At 34.3% G+C, this 21,336-nt stretch overlaps 1 protein-coding gene across 7 annotated transcripts in view; it reads right to left on the bottom strand.

Moving 5' to 3' along the window:
* Nucleotides 1–21,336, bottom strand: part of Cngl (Cyclic nucleotide-gated ion channel-like) — a 463,427-nt gene that overhangs the window by 19,913 nt on the left and 422,178 nt on the right. For all 7 annotated transcript variants that reach the window (XM_074184263.1, XM_074184265.1, XM_074184264.1 and 4 more), the window contains 5 exons: nucleotides 14,668–14,908; nucleotides 14,180–14,412; nucleotides 11,692–11,957; nucleotides 9,487–9,625; nucleotides 3,934–4,386 (listed from right to left, as the gene is read on the bottom strand). In XM_074184263.1, the coding sequence (XP_074040364.1) occupies nucleotides 3,934–4,386; nucleotides 9,487–9,625; nucleotides 11,692–11,957; nucleotides 14,180–14,412; nucleotides 14,668–14,908 (1,332 nt within the window). The remainder of the gene's footprint in view (nucleotides 1–3,933; nucleotides 4,387–9,486; nucleotides 9,626–11,691; nucleotides 11,958–14,179; nucleotides 14,413–14,667; nucleotides 14,909–21,336) is intronic.

Raw genomic sequence — 21,336 nt, 5'->3', positions numbered from 1 at the left:
ACTTATGAAACCGAATTGCGCTAAATTTTTGAGCGCCGTACGCAGAATCTCTCAGAGGTGGGGGAACAAACCCCCCATGAGCAGGTTAGCAAATGTTTGCGCTCGAGTGATGACTCACCAAAACCAGAGGCAAAAAAGCCCTGTACGGCTGAATTTAAGGCATCGTCACATGTAGCTGACGTGCAAAAACCCACATATTGGAAGGTTGTCGTTGGTATTAAGGTGGGAATCTTGCAACTTGACTATCCGACTACCTAACAGAGCATATACTTTGTGCCTGCCCCAGTGGGGACCGAATCAGGTCTTTAGAGTTTGGCAGAGCCGTACTCTTACAATCTCAATTTGAACCTAACCTAACCCTAACCTATTGTATTATTTCAAAAATTATACTTTATATCGATCAGTTGATGGATGAATGATCTAAGAAGGTTTGAAATCTAATTTTTCATTTCTTCCTTGAATAGGCTTAGCGAGTTGATTGTTTTCAGTTCGCTGGGATTTCTAAAGATGTCTCCAGCAGACGAAACGTTTGGTATTACAAGTTTCTCTAGACCATGGCCCACCAACCCAGATTCTGTTCTCTCTTATCGTGACCCTTGCCGTGTATATATGTATGTGTATATATAATCTACCATTTTCCAAACTAATCTTGTCAAGATGAATGTTTTGAGTGGGTGACATACTATGTAAGCTTTTTTAGCCAACTTGAACTATATGAAATGGATTATCTACAGTGTAGTCATCCAAACCTGTAACGAGTATAACATGGCACCGTTCGATGTGGTTTTAGGAAATCGATAAACCTTGAACAAAAAAAAATAACATCATGTAGTTCAGTGTAGCTGAAGAAGTGGATTTGAAATTTTCCAATCTCCATATGTATTTGTTGTGTTATTTTGATTTGAATCACTTCAGTTACCGACTACCTGATGATAATAGTGATATAGGGATTCACCAACATTGTACCATAACAAAAGTTAACGCTACTTATGCGCCATGTTGTTTTTATACCAGAAACACTAATGGAGTCAATTCTGCTGTGAAATCATCTGGGATTCCATTATATCCGAGACATATTTGATTAATAATAGTCACGACCACCAATATTTTGAAAACGCTCTTTCTGATTAACGAGGAATGGTGACTCAATAATCAATGTTTTTTTTTGAACAAAAAACAAGCACTATAGAAAAATCCTTAAGGCACTCTAAGAATGGTGCTGGTGCGAAAGTAGCGATCAACGTCGGATTTGAATCGCTGAAAAGGTAATATTGTATTGAAATTATGATGTAAATGTTTTTGAAGATGAATAAATCTGAATCTGAATCTGAATACCTGTATAGAGGGTATCTCGAAAGTTATGGTCCAAATTGAAGCACGTGATATAGGATATTCTTTTTGATGTTGTGATTAATATAAAACGAGATCCGAATACTTGTCATTTTCAATTATATTTAATTTTCGTGAATCAAAAAACCTTTCTCTCGATAACAAGTATTGGTAAAAACAGCAGGACCACTTCCTTAAGTTTAGACCGAGATACCCTGTAAAATCTGAACAGCTCTGTCTATTAATGGATCTGGGATACAATTATTAATAGTAAATATATTCAGGACCTCAAACCAGTCCTAATTTACCATCAATTTACCTACGTACTTTGAATATAGATGACTGTAGGGTTTCCAAATAGGGTCTGGTGCATACAAGTTATTGGATTTGTGAAGTTAGAAATCGAGAGACTTTTTTATGACATTTCTGCTGATATATCTGTGTATAATTGATTTGTTTGAATGAAGTAAAGCCGCACACCTCATCTAGATCTCAGTGATTAGATGATATTGTTAAAAAATACTAAACATCGGTCATATATTTTATAATAAATCGTTCAGAGAATGATACGTTTCAATTCAGTATGAACAATGTGGGTGGGAAGTGAGTATGACGAATCCTTGTACAAATAGGATCGGCAAAAACTCAATTCTCATTTATCTCAAATAACTTGTTTTTGAAACAGACAGAAGCTGAGATCTCGTTTAAAGTTTCCAAACATAATGAAGCTGATTACCACAGATGGTTCGCTGGGATAAAACTATTGATGTTAATGCATTTACTCTTTGAAAAAAATCGAGCATCTCAATTGTATCATCTAAAAGAACAATTTATTCAGGCCAGTCTCAACTTCCTACACTGTAGGTTAATGGACTGACACCTATCACAAAACAACTACTCCCCTGGCTAATACCACGAAGGGCGTTGGATTATATCCAACAGGTGTCAGTGCAGGATTCTTCACTGAAGTTATTTCTGCATATGCTGTCGACGATACAACTGCCGCAATAGATTTTCAATCATTGGAACGCACTTGCAGACCGGTTTCGGGCTGTTTGGCCACTCGTCAGTGCAAGATAGTGTATATCATCAACATAAAGTCGATGATTTCCGATAATTGAAAATCAAATTCCTTCAGAGTATCATTCCTCGAATTAAGCAGAAGCATACAACAAACAATAGGTTTGTCGTCGCCCCATCTACCTGTGAACGAGGTAACCAACTGTTTACTTTCACCCCAAATCGAAATCACCATTAGATCCTCATTAAGATATGCAACCTCCTGCTGCCGGTGACGATGTGCATTCCATTCCATTCCACAGAATCCAAATGAAATGACGAGACAAGTGTGCTCTCATCGACGAGACAAGTGTGATCTCGTCAGCAAAGCAATATATTGGATTCTTGATTTTCTCCAATATGTCATTGATATACAATAAAAAGAGGGTTGAAGACAAAATATGGATCCCTTAGGAACAACACCGTTGATGGTAAAAGTATTCGAGAAATATCCATCGACGACCGCTTGCAGGGAATGTTCTTTCCGGAAGCTGGAGAGTCATACACCAAAATGATCCGAGAAGCCATAGTTGAAATGATAAAATAAGCAGCAACAACAACGATTTTTGACAAAATAAGTTGTTTGAGATCGAAAATATTTTATAATCGTACCAGTTGGATGTAGTTTCAAAATGTAGTTTGATGTAATCAAGAATAACCAATATACAGGAAAATGAAATTACAGATATGAGAGCATAATATGTCGGTGTAAGAATGAATCCAGAGTAGACGAAGAAGTATGTTATATAATGTATCAGCCATTACCTAAGCATAACTTCATGCTATATTAAAAAAAATTGAAATGGGCACTCGTTGAAAGCGATCCACGAGTCAATTAGTCCGAACAGAGGACTGTTATGGATTGGGTAGACCAAAGCAAAGAATGTTGAAGTATTTTGGAATTGGATAAAAATAACCTGGGTGAAAAAATTTCAAAAAAGTTCCATATAAATAGATCAGCTAGTGGAAATTATTCATATATGCTCATGAACAACCTTTGCTTCGAAAAGTTTTTCCAAGAATTGAAGATTGGACCTTCTCGTTATTGGTGACAACTTCAAACTGCATTTCGAAACGGCATTCAACTGGTATAGTGATGAACCTCTTTTGATTTCAAACCATGCATATTTTAAATGTCACTAGAAATCTCTTATATGATGAATGGGATGAATAAAAAAATACTTCAAAAGTAATAAAGTAATACCCATACTAGCTAATTTTTCTGGTAACCTCAGGGGCCTCAAATCGATCTTGTTCATGGACAAAAGCCTTCGAGGGACAAGATGCTGTGTGAATTAAATACCTCATTCAACTTTCAAGACACTAGAATCTGGGATCTTGATCCCACGAGGTCTGATAGTTCATTCTTGAAAAATTAACATTTTTGAGATGATGCATCTTGGTAAATAATTCAGATATTTCCTTCTCTTCCTCCCACCTAAAAGGGATGTGAGGAGCAAAAATTTGTGAATATTTTTCTCTTGAATTTGAAATTATTTTATGATGAAACTGTGAATTGAGTTGAAATTTTGAATTCATACATACCGATAATGCTTTGTTCTCTTCGTCAATACAAGACTGGGTTTGGTTCTCTCATTCTTTGCGGAATCCTCAATAGTTTCTTTACCTCGGCCATCATCAATACTGTCCTTGGACGGCGTTAGCGAGCATGCGTCAAGGTCCTTGGAAATCGCTGCTCGTTTCAATTTCAACCAATGTGGTTCATTTTTATCTACACTATCGCCGCTGTCTAAACTAGATTTGGAGTTCGTATTGTTATTATCACTAGTATTATCACTGGCACTAACCCTAAGAGTTTGGATAGCCTTATTGATCGGACCACTTGCCAAGGGGAGTTGGTTATTGTCACTGGACGGTGAAAACGGCACTAATTTAACAGTAGTGTCTGTTATTGATGGAGGATCGCTGTCTTTTAATAGAGAATCCTTAATGCTAGAGTCTTTTTCTTTGGCGCTTGTAGCTAATTTTATACGATCCCTGAAACAGAAAAGAAAGGACGTACTGAGAGTACGATATTCATGATATTATATTTCAGAGTGTTCACAATTGAAAATATTCTGAACTCTACATGTGTATCAAAAATATATTTCAATATATAGGAATGTAGTCTTTCAAGGCTGGCGTCAATGTTTTGGTTGGTTTCTGGGTTTTGCCGTGGTCTTCTTTGGTACAATTTCCAAACATTTCAACTGCAACTGCGGCAGTATAGTATAGTTTTTACTTGATAATAGGGTTAAACCCGAAACCGGTCGTATAAATAAACTCAACGAGTGGAAATTAGACGTAAGTGTTTTCATTTATTCTATTGAAGAGACATATCTTGCTAAACTGTGTTCAATATGATGAAACTAGACAACGATATGAAATACCGAATTCTCTGAAGGAATATCTGAAGGATCATAATAAAAATTTAGACAAAATTATTAAATTAATAAACTAATTGTAGAAGGCTAATGTCGACGCTTCCAACCAGGAAAAAAATTGATAAATTTTTAGTTTCGATATTCATTATTTATCATTATTTAGAATTCTTCATTTCTCTTGAAGCATTCCTTTTTATTTAGTGTTAGGAATGATAAAACAAGGAATACTTTTTCGAAAACCAAACTACTGAGAACAAAAATTAAAAGAGATTCCACTTCAGTATCTTCAAAAGCCAATTCCGCGATTTTTTTAGGTCATTATGAAAGCTAGACTTTTCATAAAATCTGAACTGAGGAAAATCTGTTTTGTTTTGATTCAAAATTGATAACTCAAATCTGCTTTGCTCGAAGGTAAATTTTTCACTGCCGATAGAATTTTTTCAAACTTACATCAATGTTTGAGTACCTATCTTCTCATTTTATTCTATGAAAACAATTGATTGAGACCAGGTTACACGTATTCACACACACAATCTCCGGGCAAAAATTGTCAACAAAACACTAGAAAACCTATAACTCGAAAACTTAAAAAATCAAATGGCATACATATTTGTATACCCTTCGATGTGAGGAATATGAATTGTCATTGTTTGGACATTGTTTGAACAAAAATTCCAGCCACGAATTTAAGCAGTACCGAAACGAATTGAATAAGTTAATAAGACTAACTAAAAATGAATTTTATAAGAATAAGCTAACTGAAAACACTGGTAACTATAAGAGAACATGGGAAATAATAAATGAAGTAAGTAATAAACCGAGTAAACAAAAAAACATAGGTGATATAAAAAAAAATTACAAATTACTAACGAACAACAAGGACAAATCAGAAGCTCTCAATGAATATTTTACGAATATTGGTTTGAAAATGTCTGAAAAAATCGATAAAACATCAACTCCACCACCGGATTTTCTGAAAGACAAATCTGTTGGCCCAACAATTTACCTTACACCAACAAACGAAAATGAAATCACAACAGTTATCTCTAAATTGAAAAACAATTGTGCTCCTGGACCAAACGGACTAAAAACACAATTCATAAAGCAATACCATCACTACTTATTAAAACCATTAGTTCATATAATCAACTTGATATTTGAGGGAGGCACACTACCAACACAAATGAAAGAATCCATAGTGAGCCCCGTTTTTAAATCTGGAGATAAAACAGAGTTAGGTAACTATCGACCAATATCCGTGATAAACAATTTTGCCAAAATATTTGAGCATATTTTAAAAAATCGACTGGTTGAATTTTTTGAATGAAATAAAGTTATAACTGATAGACAATTTGGCTTCATCAATAAGAGTAGCACTGAATCAGCAATATTAGATTTCTTCAAAGAAACAACAAAGGCCTTGGAAAATTCGGAAAAATGTTTAGCGGTATTCTTGGACTTGGCCAAAGCCTTTGATACAGTTTCACATAATAAGCTTCTTGATAAACTATATGACTATGGTATTCGTGGACCCGCCTTTGATGTTCTGAAGAATTATTTGTTCCACAGAACTCAATGTGTGAAAGTGGGTAAAGAAAAGAGTGTGAATCGTGATGTTTCCACAGGGAACGGTCTTGGGCCCTATACTCTTTTTTATATATATACTGATCATCATGTGTATGCTGTATCATCATATGCTGATGATACAGCCATAGTGTATAGAGGCAAAACATGGAAAGATGTTTACAGAGATACAGAAGAAGGCTTAAATAGTTTACAAACCTGGTTAAGCGATAATCTTCTTAGTTTAAACATCTCGAAAACAAAGTTTATGACTTTTTCTCTTATAAGCAGTCATCAGCCAGATAATCAGAAACTAAGCATCCACGTGTCAAATTGTGACAAAGTACTCTGTAAATGTCCAACCATAGAAAAAGTATCCCAATTCAAATATCTCGGTTTATTCTTGGATCAGCATCTGAGATGGGATGTACATGCTTCATTTGTTGTGAAAAGACTTAGACAACTTACTCACAAAATATATAGCCTGAGAGATATTCTGTCAAAATCAAATCTGATGCTGATATATAAATCTCTAGCAGAATCAATCATAAGATACTGCATAGCAGCATGGGGCGGAATGTTTACTAATATATTGGGCAACGTACAAGTCACTCAAATTACAATTATTAAAATAATATTCAAGAAACATAGACGATTCGATACAAAGCAGTTGTACAATGATACTAAATTATTGAATATCAGAAGTTTATATGCCTATCACTGCCTCTTCTGGATGTATTCCAACCTGTCTTCGTTCAGCATCAAAAATACAAGAAATGTTGAGAATCAAAATATTAATATACCTCTATTCTTACCCAAATAACACTTTTCTACTTTGGACCCAAGCTATATAATGCAATACCTCTAGATATAAAGCAAACACGAATTTTTAGAAATTACAAAATGCTCGTTAAGAAATTTATTGAAACAAATAGTTCCTTAGTGATATACTTATTGCAAAACATGTAAATACTTGTCTTCCCTTCAGTTTTTCGAAACAAATAACTACTAACGAAATATCCAATCTCCAATAATATATGTCAACCTGTAGACACTAATCATCAATTGTTACACAAATGTATTGTTGTGATCTGTCGGAAAACTTATATAAAAACTGATATGTATACCATGACGAAGAAGGACTAGAGCACAAAACAAGCCATACTGCGCTTAGGTGACTATTTCTGCTTTGAAAAGGTAATATTGTATTGAAATTATGATGTAAATGTTTTTGAAGATGAATAAATCTGAATCTGAATCTGAATACCTGTATAGAGGGTATCTCAAAACTTATGGTCCAAATTGAAGCACGTGATATAGGATATTCTTTTTGATATTGTTATTAATATAAAACGAGATCCGAATACTTGTCATTTTCAATTATATTTAATTTTCGTGAATCAAAAAACCTTTCTCTCGATAACAAGTATTGGTAAAAACAGCAGGACCACTTCCTTAAGTTTAGACCGAGACACCCTGTAAAATCTGAACAGCTCTGTCTATTAATGGATTTGGGATACAAGTGAATATATTCAGGACCTCAAACCAATCCTAATTTACCATCAATTTACCTACGTACTTTGAATATAGATGACTGTAGGGTTTCCAAATAGGGTCTGGTGCATACAAATTATTAGATTTGTGAAGTTAGAAATCGAGAGACTTTTTTATGACATTTCTGCTGATATATCTGTGTATAATTGATTTGTTTGAATGAAGTAAAGCTGCACACCTCATCTAGATCTCAGTGATTAGATGATATTGTTAAAAAATACTAAACATCGGTCATATATTTTATAATAAATCGTTCAGAGAATGATACATTTCAATTCAGTATGAACAATGTGGGTGGGAAGTGAGTATGACGAATCCTTGTACAAAAACGCCATCTATAGGATCGGCAAAAACTCAATTCTCGATTATCTCAAATAACTTGTTTTTGAAACAGACAGAAGCTGAGATCTCGTTCAAAGTTTCCAAACATAATGAAGCTGATTACCACAGATGGTTCGCTGGGATAAAACTATTGATGTTAATGCATTTACTCTTTGAAAAAAATCGAGCATCTCAATTGTATCATCTAAAAGAACAATTTGTTCAGGCCAGTCTCAACTCCCTACACTGTAGGTTAATGGACTGACACCTATCAGAAAACAACTACTCCCCTGGCTAATACCACGAAAGGCGTTGGATTATATCCAACAGGTGTCAGTGCAGGATTCTTCACTGAAGTTATTTCTGCATATGCTGTTGGCGATACAACTGCCGCAATAGATTTTTAATCATTGGAACGCACTTGCACACCGGTTTCGGGCTGTTTGGCCACTCGTCAGTGCAAGGTACTGTATATCATCAACATAAAGTCGATGATTTCCGATAATTGAAAATCAAATTCCTTCAGAGTATCATTCCTCGAATTAAGTGGAAGCATACAACAAACAATAGGTTTGTCGTCGCCCCATCTACCTGTGAACGAGGTAACCAACTGCATATCCGAAATTTGCCCAATTCCGCGTATAAGGAAAGAAAACTTTTTTCATATAGCCAGTGGGCATACTTGAAGACTGGCTATAAATCAAATCATCTGAAAGAACAATTCGTTCAGGCCAGTCTCAACTCCCTACACTGTAGGTTAATGGACGAATGCACTGACGAGTGGCCAAACAGCCCGAAACCGGTCTGCAAGTGTGTTCCAATAATTGAAAATCTATTGCGGCAGTGAGTCAGTGAGTCCATTAACCTATAGTGTATAGGGAGCTGAGACTGGCCTGAACAAATTGTTCTTTTTTAGATGATTTGATTTATAGCCATTCTTCAAGTAAGCACACTAACTATATGTGAAAAAAAATCTCAATTGTACACAATTATATAAAATTGCAGACAATTCTTCAACAAGCATAATTTTGTGTAATGTTCAATTGGTTATAGTGGAAAAACACTGGAAAACTGAGATTGGCTTTTCTTGTGTTTTATGGAAACGGCTGATATTATTACCATAATCAAGATTTTGATTTTTTCAACTCATGATTTATTATTGATGTGTTTTCTTCAATCATTCACCAAAAATCGATATTTATGTAATACGATAATAACCCTATTATTATAATACGAACACTCCATTAACTAAACATTGTGGATGAGGCCTACTCACCTGAAAGATATTTTATTATTCAACAATTTTGCTGGGGCAGCTGATTTAGCTACTAGTAGAAGAGGACTCTTTGAAGGCCCTGATGATGATAATCTTGGAGCTAATGTATTCATTTGAGGCGTTGGAGTTTGTGGTTGCCCTGGGAAAAAATAATACGAAAAAAAAAATAGTTATTGTGCATATGATAACTCAGTAACCTCTTACACCTGTTACATATGTTTGAAAGTGGTGAATTTCATCAGTGTGGACTTCCATTGTCTTTATGATTCTACTATGATTCGAAACCTATGAAAGAAAAATAAAATCAGAATGAATAGCTTGAATATCTGAACGCATTTTTCTTGAAATTACTAAGTATTCTGTTTGTATGAATAAGAAATATATATATATATATATATATATATATATATATATATATATATATATATATATATATATATATATATATATTTCTTATGACCTATGACACCTAAACATAAATAACCTTTCATCCACAACAAATTGCCATTCTTAGACGTATTGGTGAAGAGGACCGACACTGAGTGGGAAACATCTGTATACCGAAAAACTAATCATACGGGACAGTATCTGAATCACGAATCCAATCACCATCAATCCACCAAAAGAGGAATCAACAAGACTCTAGTGGATCGTGCTTTCGAGCTCTACAATATGAAGACACATCTCAAGAAGGAACTGGGCATTATCAAAACAGATCTTCAGCGAAATATTTACTCCAAAGTGATGGTGTGACAGACATTGACTAGATGACAGCAACAGCCTCGCAAGGAAGAGAAGCCGTCTCAATCAGTGCTTGTACCTCCCTTCGTCAGAGGATTGTCTGAAAGGATGAGAAGAATTGGGTCCAAGTACAATATCAGACCCTGCTACAGATCCGGAAACACCATCCGTAGCAGCCTCAAGAAAACCAGGCCATCAAACGCAGACTGCGATACCAGAAATTGCATTAAACGTGAGTGCGCCAGATCCTATATCGGTGAAAGTAAGAGGCCATCGAAGGTCCGCATTGCCGAGCACAAGAAAAACACACAGCGAGGAGAAATCAGCAAATCAAGAATAGCTAAGCAAGTTTGAACTCATCTACATAACATCGAGTGGTCCCCAGCTGAGATCATCCAGATGGAGGAACATTGGCCTAAGAGAAAGTTCAAAGAAGCTGCATATATGATGTTCAACGACGATTCAGCCAAACTAACGTAGACCTTTAATCAAGCGAAAAACGTTCAACTCCCGCCAAACGGTCAACTCCTGCTTACACGGAGAAGCGGAGAGAAATAATGACAACGTCGAGATATAACTTGGTTTGAAATCTGTTTCAATTCTTCAATTAATTTATTGCTCATTTTTATTTTTATTCTTTTTTTTACTCTGCAGTAATTTTCATTCATTTCGTATCTTGAATATTTTATTCGTTTTCAATGTATTTTTATTTCATGTTTCATTGCTTGATATATTTGATATTTTAGTTATTCATTCTAGTTTTATTTCTTCTTCCATAAATTTCGAGTTATAGTAGAATCTTGTTAGACAATGGAAGTCAGAACTGACGTAAAGTTACATATGTTGTGAATATAACCCTCTTCGATTTTGAATTCAGGAGAGGAGACAAACATGAAGTGATGCATTATGAAACCGATGAAATTAATAAGTTACAGTGAGTATAAAATGAGGATTACTCTAATGGGATCTGGTGAAAGGTGTCATCACCATCATAATCATAATTATCTTCATACATATTTTATTCTTTCACATGAAATCTTACTGACTGAAAAATGATTCGTTACATGTATTGATATTATGCTGAGATAATGTAAACTATATATGATAATATCATTATTTTCATTCGGGTTTGAAGCTGTCAATTTTTTGAAATTTCTTCCCGACGTTCCACTAGCGCGAGTTTGTCTCCGATGAACTCAAGATGTATAAAACTTTCGCACCAGCGAAACGTCGAAGAAATTCCAAAGATCGACTAAAAACTGAAATGAGATTCGAGGAATATACGCAGAAATAAGGAAAAAAGAGGTGAAGAGGTGAAACGACGGCAAGAGAATGGTGAGAAAGAGAGAGTGACCGACACTTATTGAACCAAATATAGCCCAAGACTCTCAACAAACCCTGAAGTGGTAAAGAATTGAGTAAGTTATAGACAAAGTTATAATCGAATATTTGATGAATACTAACCTTTGCTCAGGCTGATCCCACTAAACAACTGCCCTGTCACACTCTTTGTCCCCCCTACCCCCGTTCTTGCTGCTTTTGCAGCTTTCTCCTCTTTCGCCTTCAGCATGAGGATACGCTGAAGAAGAGGTAAACCTGCACCGATCATTTCTTCTGTGGACTCCTCGGTAATTGGCGGAGGCGATCGAATTGTGGAAGACGTCGGTGATAAAATTGGAGGAGATGTGTCCTTGACTCTCTCTTCATTATCTTGTTTTTCTTTGAGCAACCTTCGTGAAACAGTTTGCATCAGTTTAATATCATTTTCAAAAATATGAGTTTTTTTTATTCAACTTATACGAGTATCCACATCTTGAGTTTTGTATAATGAATTAATGAACAAATAGAATTGGATTGCTACCACTCATCAAAATCAAATGTTCAGATGATTATATTTTATTTATTTTGATCAGATTGCAAAAAATCCTGTTTCTCTTTTACAGGCATATTCCTTTCAAAAAAGAAAGTATCTTTTAAATTTTCAATATTTTTCATTGATTTCAATCGATGGCTTCAACTAAAAACACATCACATTGTGTACAACTTACTCTTGTACTCGTTCTTGAGTCCAAGAATAAAAAACTAATCGGATATATTCAATTGGAATTTTTTTTTTAAAATGATTTGTACAAAACTTTATTGTATGCGCTACGGTTTGTGAAACAGGTCATTATTGATTGTTGAAGGCATTAACATGGAGGTTATTTCCTGGAGGCAGTAATTTCCATTATCAACAACAGATGCGTATTCCTGAATTAATCAACAAAACATTAAGCAGTCTAAACCAGAGGTGAATAATGTGGAAGAGTACTGGTGCAAAAGGGAGTTTAAATAATTTATATTCAGTTAACCTAGTTTGCATATTCGAAATCTGTAAAAACCATCAATTAGTCTGTATATGTATATGGTTCACTGATTTGGAAACTATGCCTGTTTCAGTTGTGAAGTTTGGATGAGTTTTGCTCAGCAGAAACTCCAGAATTCAATTGTGCATATAGAAGATTGAAATATTATTAGAGAAAATGTTTCCAAATGGTATGTTTTCATTTCGTTTTCAGAAAGAAAAGCGTGAATGAAGTTCAATTCGGGAATTTAAAAAAATACCAGTACCAAAATTGTCAGGTATGCTGATGATTCCAATCTTGTTATACCTCTTGACTGCCATATGAATTTGGAAAGTGAAGTATTGAATGTTGTTTCTACATCCTCAACATATTTCATTCAAAATGAACTTCTTTTAAATACAGCCAAAACTAATTGTATAGTTTTCAGAACAGTTAATACTTCCATCATTATTCCAGAATATGTGAACATTGGCCCTGAAAAGTTAAATTTTTCTTCATGGACAAAAATGTTAGGGGTATATCTAGATGACAAATTGAACTTTGACGCACATATCGAGCATCTTGCAAAAAAACTGGCTATGCAATTAAAATTTTGAGAAGTCACTTGAATACTGCTGCACTAAAAACAGCATACTATGGAATCGTATATCCTTTCCTCAAATATGGAGTTATGTTTTGGGGTAGAAGCACTAACTTGGAACGCATTTTCATTATGCAAAAACGTATAATAAAGAATATGCTTAACATGAACTTAACAGACTTCTGTCGCGAAATTTTTAAAAGTAATAAATTACTTACTTTATATGGGATCTATATTTATGTTTGTGTTATTTTCGTTTATGACATAAAAACATTCACGAGTACTATACTAGGAACAATTCGAATTTCGTTCTTCCTAAACATAGACTCAGAAATACAGAAAGAGGTCCACGCTATATGGCCATCAAACTATATAATCATTTACCACTGACAATCAGAGAAGAAGGCAGACGGCATAGTTTCAAAATTCTAGTTTTCGATTTGTTGTGTAACATGGAACCCTATTCGATACAAGAATTTTTTATGGCAACTTCATCACGATTGCAGAAAACAGAAGAAGGATAGATATTACTATTAGCCATCAAAATTTTTATAATCCTAACAAATATAGACATGATATATGCGAGAGTTTATTTTAATTTTCATTATATTTTGATATCTACATATTTCAGACTAATGCGTTTATATCTGTGACACTTATCTTATTTTTTTCTCTTTTTCTTCAATATTGAGTTATACTAAAATCTACTCCCACGAATGTATAAACCTGTGATAATCTTTTGTTATCTTTTGTTGTATTTTAGTTATATATTAGTACCTTACTGACTTAAGTTTTTATATGTTTAATTTGAAAACTTATCTATCTATCTTTCTATAATGAAGGTTCACGTAAGATTCTATAAGAACCTGACCAGTCTTGGCATACTTGATAAACATCAGTATTATAAACTCAACCAATCAGTGACGTTGAACCGTTCACTATGGAAACTTACGACATACATTGAATGAATAGATCTATATCAATATTTTATAGCTATTTTTTCATTGGCATTTGCTTCATTTCTTACTTCAATCTTTGTAACAATGGAAGACCGGCTCCGATGGGGGACATGAAAGGTTCTGAGGCACAAGTCTCTTTTTTATCAGCTTCATCTTGGCTCAGATCATGGGATTTCACTCTGGACATTCTTTTCAATGTAGCTTTATTATTGTTATTGCTTGATGTATGTAGAGGTTTGAGTTCCAAAGATTCTTGAGACCTGCGGTGTGTCCTCGATTTCTTCAACACATTTCTCAAACCCTGAAATATTAAAATTCAACAATTTGCAAATAGCAGAGATTGGATTTGAACAGAAGTTGAGGAATGTAGAATAGAGAGGTAATGAAGTAATACGTTAAAATAATGATTGAAGGGGATATCATAGAAAGTGGATCATAAACAAGCTCTAATACCCCTCCAATACCCTGAAAAGTTTCATTATAATACTCTCAGGGTACGCGATTTTAGGAAACAATGATCATTTATTCCATGGACTTTTGGAATTATGCCACTTACCTTTGCTTCACTTTTGATTTTATCAACCAAACCCTTTCCATCAACGGTGTGGTGATGATGATGGTGATGCTCTTTATGTGGCGGATGTCGAGCGGAGGCTTTAACTTCCATCAGCCTTTTCCGACCCAAGGCTTGAAGGATTTCTTGAGCTTCTGGATAGTCCTTCATGGCATTCAAAACGTCTTCCCGAGACAAAGAAAATAATTCCGAGTATCCAACAGAACGTACGTCTGCTGTCCGCCTGAAATAATTAAATATATTTTCAGCCACATATTTCGTCGTTGAAGAAGATATACTCTGGGACAAGTTGTATTAAATAAAGAACAAAAATAATTTTGATGTCCGTCTCGAGGTCATCATACGTACTGAGAAAATTATTATTTCGAAACATTCCCCCTTCCTAACGTAATATGAATATCAAAATACCCAACGGAGAATAAGTGCTCTTCTCGCTAATGCGAGAATTATATCCTTCAACTTATTGTGGATGCTTCCACAAATAGTCAGGAGGGTAGTTGTCATCGCAGATAACAACATCTCTCAATTATGAATCCTGTTCCCAACTGATAGTCCTGCTAATACTGAAAATTCGTATCTATAACTGTATCGATTTGAATTGTATATTAGGGCAAAAACAGATACCATTCTAAAAAAGAATTGATATGTTACATGAATATGAATATATTAGTTCATTTTCCTCAATCATATAATTCATCGCTCTACAAATTGAATATTGCAATACATTCTAACGTAAAAATATATTTCACAGCACCCAGATGGATAAAATTATCTAAAATTTTCCAAAACGACCCATATCACATGTCACGTATTTATTGACTGCTCTTGGTCTAAGTTCCTGTTATATTTTTCATACAGTGGAACTAGAGCATTTGAGAAACTGAAGTTTAATTTCAATAACTATTAAAATAGAATTCAATACCGAATTTATTTCACATAAATTATTTCAGAAAATATATTTCTCAAGAAAGAAAAGTTTTGGTTTTCTAATTCTCCATCTGAATACAACAACTGTGGAAATATTTCAAAGAAAGGAAAATAGCAATCAATTTTCAAAAATTAACTTTATATAAAGAAGTAATTTTTGGAAAAAAACTGGAAGAAAAATCCCCTCCAAACAAACTACTTTTATAAAACACTGAATTATTCAAGAAACATTTTTCCCCATAGAGGGCTTCCTTTTTCCAGTTTGTGTCTGAAAGTTACTTTTTCGCATATGATCTACACATATTTATACAGCGTGACTCACGGTCGATGGTAGGTTAGACGTTTCTGGAAAACGCAAAGCATGATTTTTCTGAAAATTCCACCTCTCACATTTCCTTACCTGTTCTATCGTTCTAAAATACTTTCAGCATTTCAGCGTTGCCACTTCCATCAAAAAGTCCTAGAAACTTTATTTTTTGAAACGGAATACCCCGTATATTATACATTTTTTGAATCGCTCTGGTATTTTAATACTTTTTTGTTGATAATGTCCTATACCTATCTCTATCTGTTTTCGAGATAAAAAATAAATTGTGCTAAATATGCTCCAAAACATAGCTTTAATTGAAATTAAGTATATCAGTACTCTCAATTCATGAGAAGTTGATATTTTGATGATAGTTTGGACAAACTTGAAATACTCAAATAACACCAAGAAATCGACTCCATATCATACAGGGCTTGCTAAAATTACTATTATTTCCATTGTGCATAAAAGTAGTCAAAAGTTCATTTTTTCAAATGAAACCCCAGGTATATTACTCGATAAATTGAAAGATGGTGAAAAATGCTTCGAAATAATGTATCATGTCCCTAAACCTAAATCGTCAAGTTTTCTCAATAAAGTCACTTCTTCTAGAAACATTATCTTTTTCTAGAATTTGGATTTAGGTAGCAGTGGAATTGTCAAGCTTATAGCAGTTCGGTTACTTTTATAAGTAATTACAAAGAGTTATCGAAGGTGTTTTGAATCATCTTTCAAAATGAATGCAAATATTGATTATTCAAACGAAGTTCTTATGAATTTATTTATTATACACATGAACAAAGTGATCAAATCATTGTCAGAACCTGTAAAAAATTCAACCAAATGTATCCTGAATTGATACCAATGAACGAATGAAGTTTGTAAAGTTACAAAATAATTTCCTTAACTATGGCTCAAAGTTTCCAGGGAACAACTGTACCAAAAATCAGTCATTTCTAGGTAAGAAGTAAGATTTTGTGGGCTGAAACATGTGAAAGTACAGACAATAACAGAATTGGATGATTCAAAATAACAAAATTGTAAACAAAATATCACATTTTCACAATAAATGCTGAAAATGTTGTTCATTACATTCTAAACACTTTAAAATGTTTTTTTACGCGACTTGTGGTTGCTTTTTCAATTTCCTGGGGATCCAGATCTTCAATACTTCGCACTATTCGCCGTCGCAATTCTTCTTTGGTAGGCACTGGAGTACTGTATACCCTTTCATTTGAAACACCCCATTAAAAAAGTCAAGTGACGTGAGATCGGGTGATCTCGGAGGCCAATCCCACGGCCCTAAACGCCTAAACCAACGATCGTCGAAGAGTTCGTCAAGTTTCCTGGAAACTTCCTGGGTGGAATGAGCTGGCGCTCCGTCCAGTTGAAACCACGAATTCCTATATTCCTCTGAAAGCAAATTTTCAAGAAAATCGGTTACAGTCGTCCCTAATATTTGGAGATATCTCTCTGCATTGGGTGTGTCTTCATAAATAAAAAAGCTAATTTTATTGTTCTTCAGATCAGATCAAATTTTTCTTGAAAACCCATTTCTTTTGTAACATGAGAAATATGATCAGCCCAAAAATTTTTATTGAAAATACCATCCCTAGTAAATTTTGATTCGTCGCTCCAGATTATTTTTGACAAAAATTCCCGATCTTCCTGTGTATGAATCAAAAGGGATTCACAAAAATGCATTCTACGATCGAAGTCTTCTGGTTTTAGAGCTTGAACTTTGGCAAATTTATACGGATGCATTCCGTGATTTTTCAAAATTCGTTGTACTGAAGCATGTGATACACCTAAATCTTTTTCTGCACTGCGAATGGAAGCTTCTGGATATGCATAAAAATATGCTAAAACGTTAACAGTATTGTCCTCATTTGAAGTAACAGGTTTTGGTAATGTTGAAGGCGTTTTTAACATGGAGCCATAGTTGAGGAAATTATTTTGTAATCTTACAAACTTCCTCTAGTTCATTGGTGTTGATTCAGGATACATTTGGTTGAATTTTCTACAAGTTCTGGCAATGATTTGATCACACTGTCCGTATATAATAAATAATTTCATGAGAACTTCGTTTGAATAATCAATATTTGCATTCATTTTTGTCGATTTTTTGAAACACCGTCAATAACCATGTATCAATTACTTATAAAAGTCACCAAACTGTCATAAGCTTGATATTTCCATGGCTAACTAGAAATGAAATTCTTTAAAAAGTATTTTTTGTACAACTGTTATTGAAAATCTCTTTGATAGAAACACTTCAGTAAGAACACCTACCAAAAAATCATTTAGAAAAGTTCACACATGCAGTTCGTGCTATTGGTAATATCAAATCCCTGTGAAGTTACTGACAATGACGAAGTAGTATTCAGTCCAACTGTAGAAAGTCCTTCATGACTAACCAATAATTCTCTTCAAAATAACGTGAGTTGGCGTATGTAGTTGAAACATGTTCTGTCTTGATATTAATTTGAATATCCTAACAGAATGATGTAAATAAAATCCAACTAATTTGAATTAGAGTTTATTCATTACTGTTGAAAATAGGAAAGTCTGCGATCGTCGGTCGCAAATCAGAATATAAAAAATATAAAAAAATACTTCGTTTTTATAATGCTATCCTGACCACAAATACAGAGTGATTCAGCTGTACATATATAACACCTTCCCCTTTAATATTATACAATAAAATTAATAAAAAAAAACACAATTAATAGCCAAAACGTTCTGGAGGTTTAATTTGGCTTCTTCTTCTCAATGAACGATTATTATGATCAAAATCCTCACCTTCGTTATCTTTACCGCCACTATCACCACTTATATTACTGTTTTCACTCACCTTATCATTACTATCTACATGTACAGTATTTACATTATTTACAAGTAAGTCTGAACGAGAAATGATATCGATGTTACACGCTGCTGATGTATTCACAGGTGTAAAATCCTTTTTAATTTGATTCAAATGACCTTTCCATATCATTCCTTCAGTTGTTCGAATTTTGAAACTTCATTCCCAAGAACATCAATAATGATACCTTGACACCACTTATCAGAACCATGTCTAAAAACGCGAACCCAAACTCTATCGTTTACCTCGAAGTTTTCCCTTTTTCTCCCCTTGAAATTATTGATTTGAATGTTTTGTTTCCTATTGACAGTATTTTTCACAGACGGCAAACATAAATCAAATCTACATCTCAAATTACGTCCCAGCAACAATTTTGCTGGTGTTTCACCTGTCGTAGTATGAGGGGTATTTCTGTAATGGAACAGAAACCGATTTATTATTAAATTCAAATCAATATTATTGCTATCATGTTTTGCTTTCAAAATTGCCTTTTTCATGATTTTAACTGCACTCTCCGCTTGTCCGTTAGTTGCAGGATGGTAAGGAGCGCCTGTAATGTGTTCAACACCGCTGGCTTCAAGAAAACTTTGAAAACTTTCAGACAAAAAGGTTGTGGCATTATCCGTACAAAGTTGAAAAGGTAACCCAAATCTTGCGAAAAGTTCCCTAAAAATTTTGATTGTAGTGGAAGCCGTAATATTACCCACTTCAAAACATTCAATCCACTTGGACGTAGCATCTTCTATAACAAAAAAATTTTTACCACCAACTGGGCCGAAAAAATCAGCATGAAGTCGGGTCCAGGGTTCTTCAGGCCAGTTCCAAGTAACTAGTACTGATTTTGGTGGATTACTACCATAAATTTTACATGCATCACAAGTTTTTGCGATTAATTCGATTTGATTGTCTAATGAGGGCCATCAAAAATATGAACGTGCTAAACCCTTCATTTTTACAATCCTAATGTGTGAACTATGAAGTTCTTTCAAAATACTTTTTCTGTACTTAAGTGGTACAATGAGACAATAGCCCTACATCAAACAATTTTGTTCGATGGAGATCTCATTCTTTCTAATAAAAAACGGAATAAATTCTTTCGAGGGGCATTTACCTGGCCAACCATTTCGTACATAAAAAGATATTTTGCTTAGAATGGGATCAACTACTGTACTATGTTTTATACTTTTGAAATCTAATTTAAGATCTGATTGTTCCAAGTACTGCAAATAAGAGATATTCGAAAGGATATCATCCTGTTTTTCACACTTCATAGGCAGTCTAGACAAAAAATCGGCTGTATTATTCGTAGATTTCACATATCGAATCTCATATTCAACACTTGACAAGATATGTGCCCACCTTTGCAGGCGGTTCGCAGCAAATATTGGAAGGCCCCTCTTATCACCAAATATTGTCAAAAGTGGTTTATGATCTGTGAGAAGAAGAAACTTCTTACCGTACAAATATTGAAAAACTTTTTTAAACCGAAAATTATATTGCCGCCGCTTCCTTTTCTATTTGCGAGTATTTTATTTCTGTAGAATTTAGCAAACGTGAGGCAAATGCTATAGGTCTTTCCTTATTATTATTATAAATGTGACTGATTGTTACACCAAGAGCAAATTGGGATGCATCAACTGTCAATTTGACACTTCGATCTGGATCAAAATGAGCCAAAATCGGAGCAGACATAAGCATTTTTTTGCCTTTTCAAATGCAATATGGCATTCATTCGACCAAACCCATTTAGATTCTTTCTTTAATAAACTGTACAATGGCCTTAGTATATCAGAAATATTTTGTAAAAATTTGCAATAGAAATTTAAAGTACCCAGGAAAGATTTGAGTTCAGTTATATTTTTTGGAATTGGAATCAATTTAATTGCTAATATTCGTTCCTCAGAGGTATGGAGACCCTCTTTATTAATCACGTGACCCAAATAGGTTACAGATTCTTGAAATAAAGAACATTTCTCCTTTTTCACTTTCAATCCGCATTCTTGTAACCGATACAAGACTTTATATAAACGTTCAAAATGTTCTTGATCATTTCTTCCAGTTACGAGGATGTCGTCCAAAAAGCAAACAACTCCCGGCATATTCTGGAACATTTGATCCATTATTTTCTGGAAAATAGAAGGAGCGCTCACAATACCATAAGGAAGACGGGTATATGAAAAAATTCCCTTATGTGTAGTTATAGTTACCAGTTTCTGAGACTCTTCAGACAAAAGTACTTGTTGATAAGCCTCACTCAAATCTATTTTCGAAAACTTCTCACCACCCTCCAATTGCGAAAATAAATATTCTATGCGCGGTAAAGGAAAGTGCTGAATGTTCAAATGAGGATTTAAAGTGATTTTAAAGTCGCCACACAGTCTCAATTCTCCATTTGATTTGAGAATCGGCACAATAGGTGTTGCCCATTCCGAGAATTCAATAGGAACCAAAACATTATTTTCAACTAACCTATCAATTTCGCAAATTTAAGATGGCCGCAGCTACAAAATGGCGGATTACATATGACCTTCTAATACTGAGGTAATAAATG

The sequence above is a fragment of the Leptinotarsa decemlineata genome, unplaced genomic scaffold (assembly GCF_025532065.1).
Source record: "Leptinotarsa decemlineata unplaced genomic scaffold, Ldec_3_MD MMD2_tig00026354_RagTag_RagTag, whole genome shotgun sequence".
NCBI classification, from domain to species: Eukaryota; Metazoa; Arthropoda; class Insecta; order Coleoptera; family Chrysomelidae; genus Leptinotarsa; species Leptinotarsa decemlineata.
This window is presented reverse-complemented; position numbering and strand designations above follow the sequence as displayed.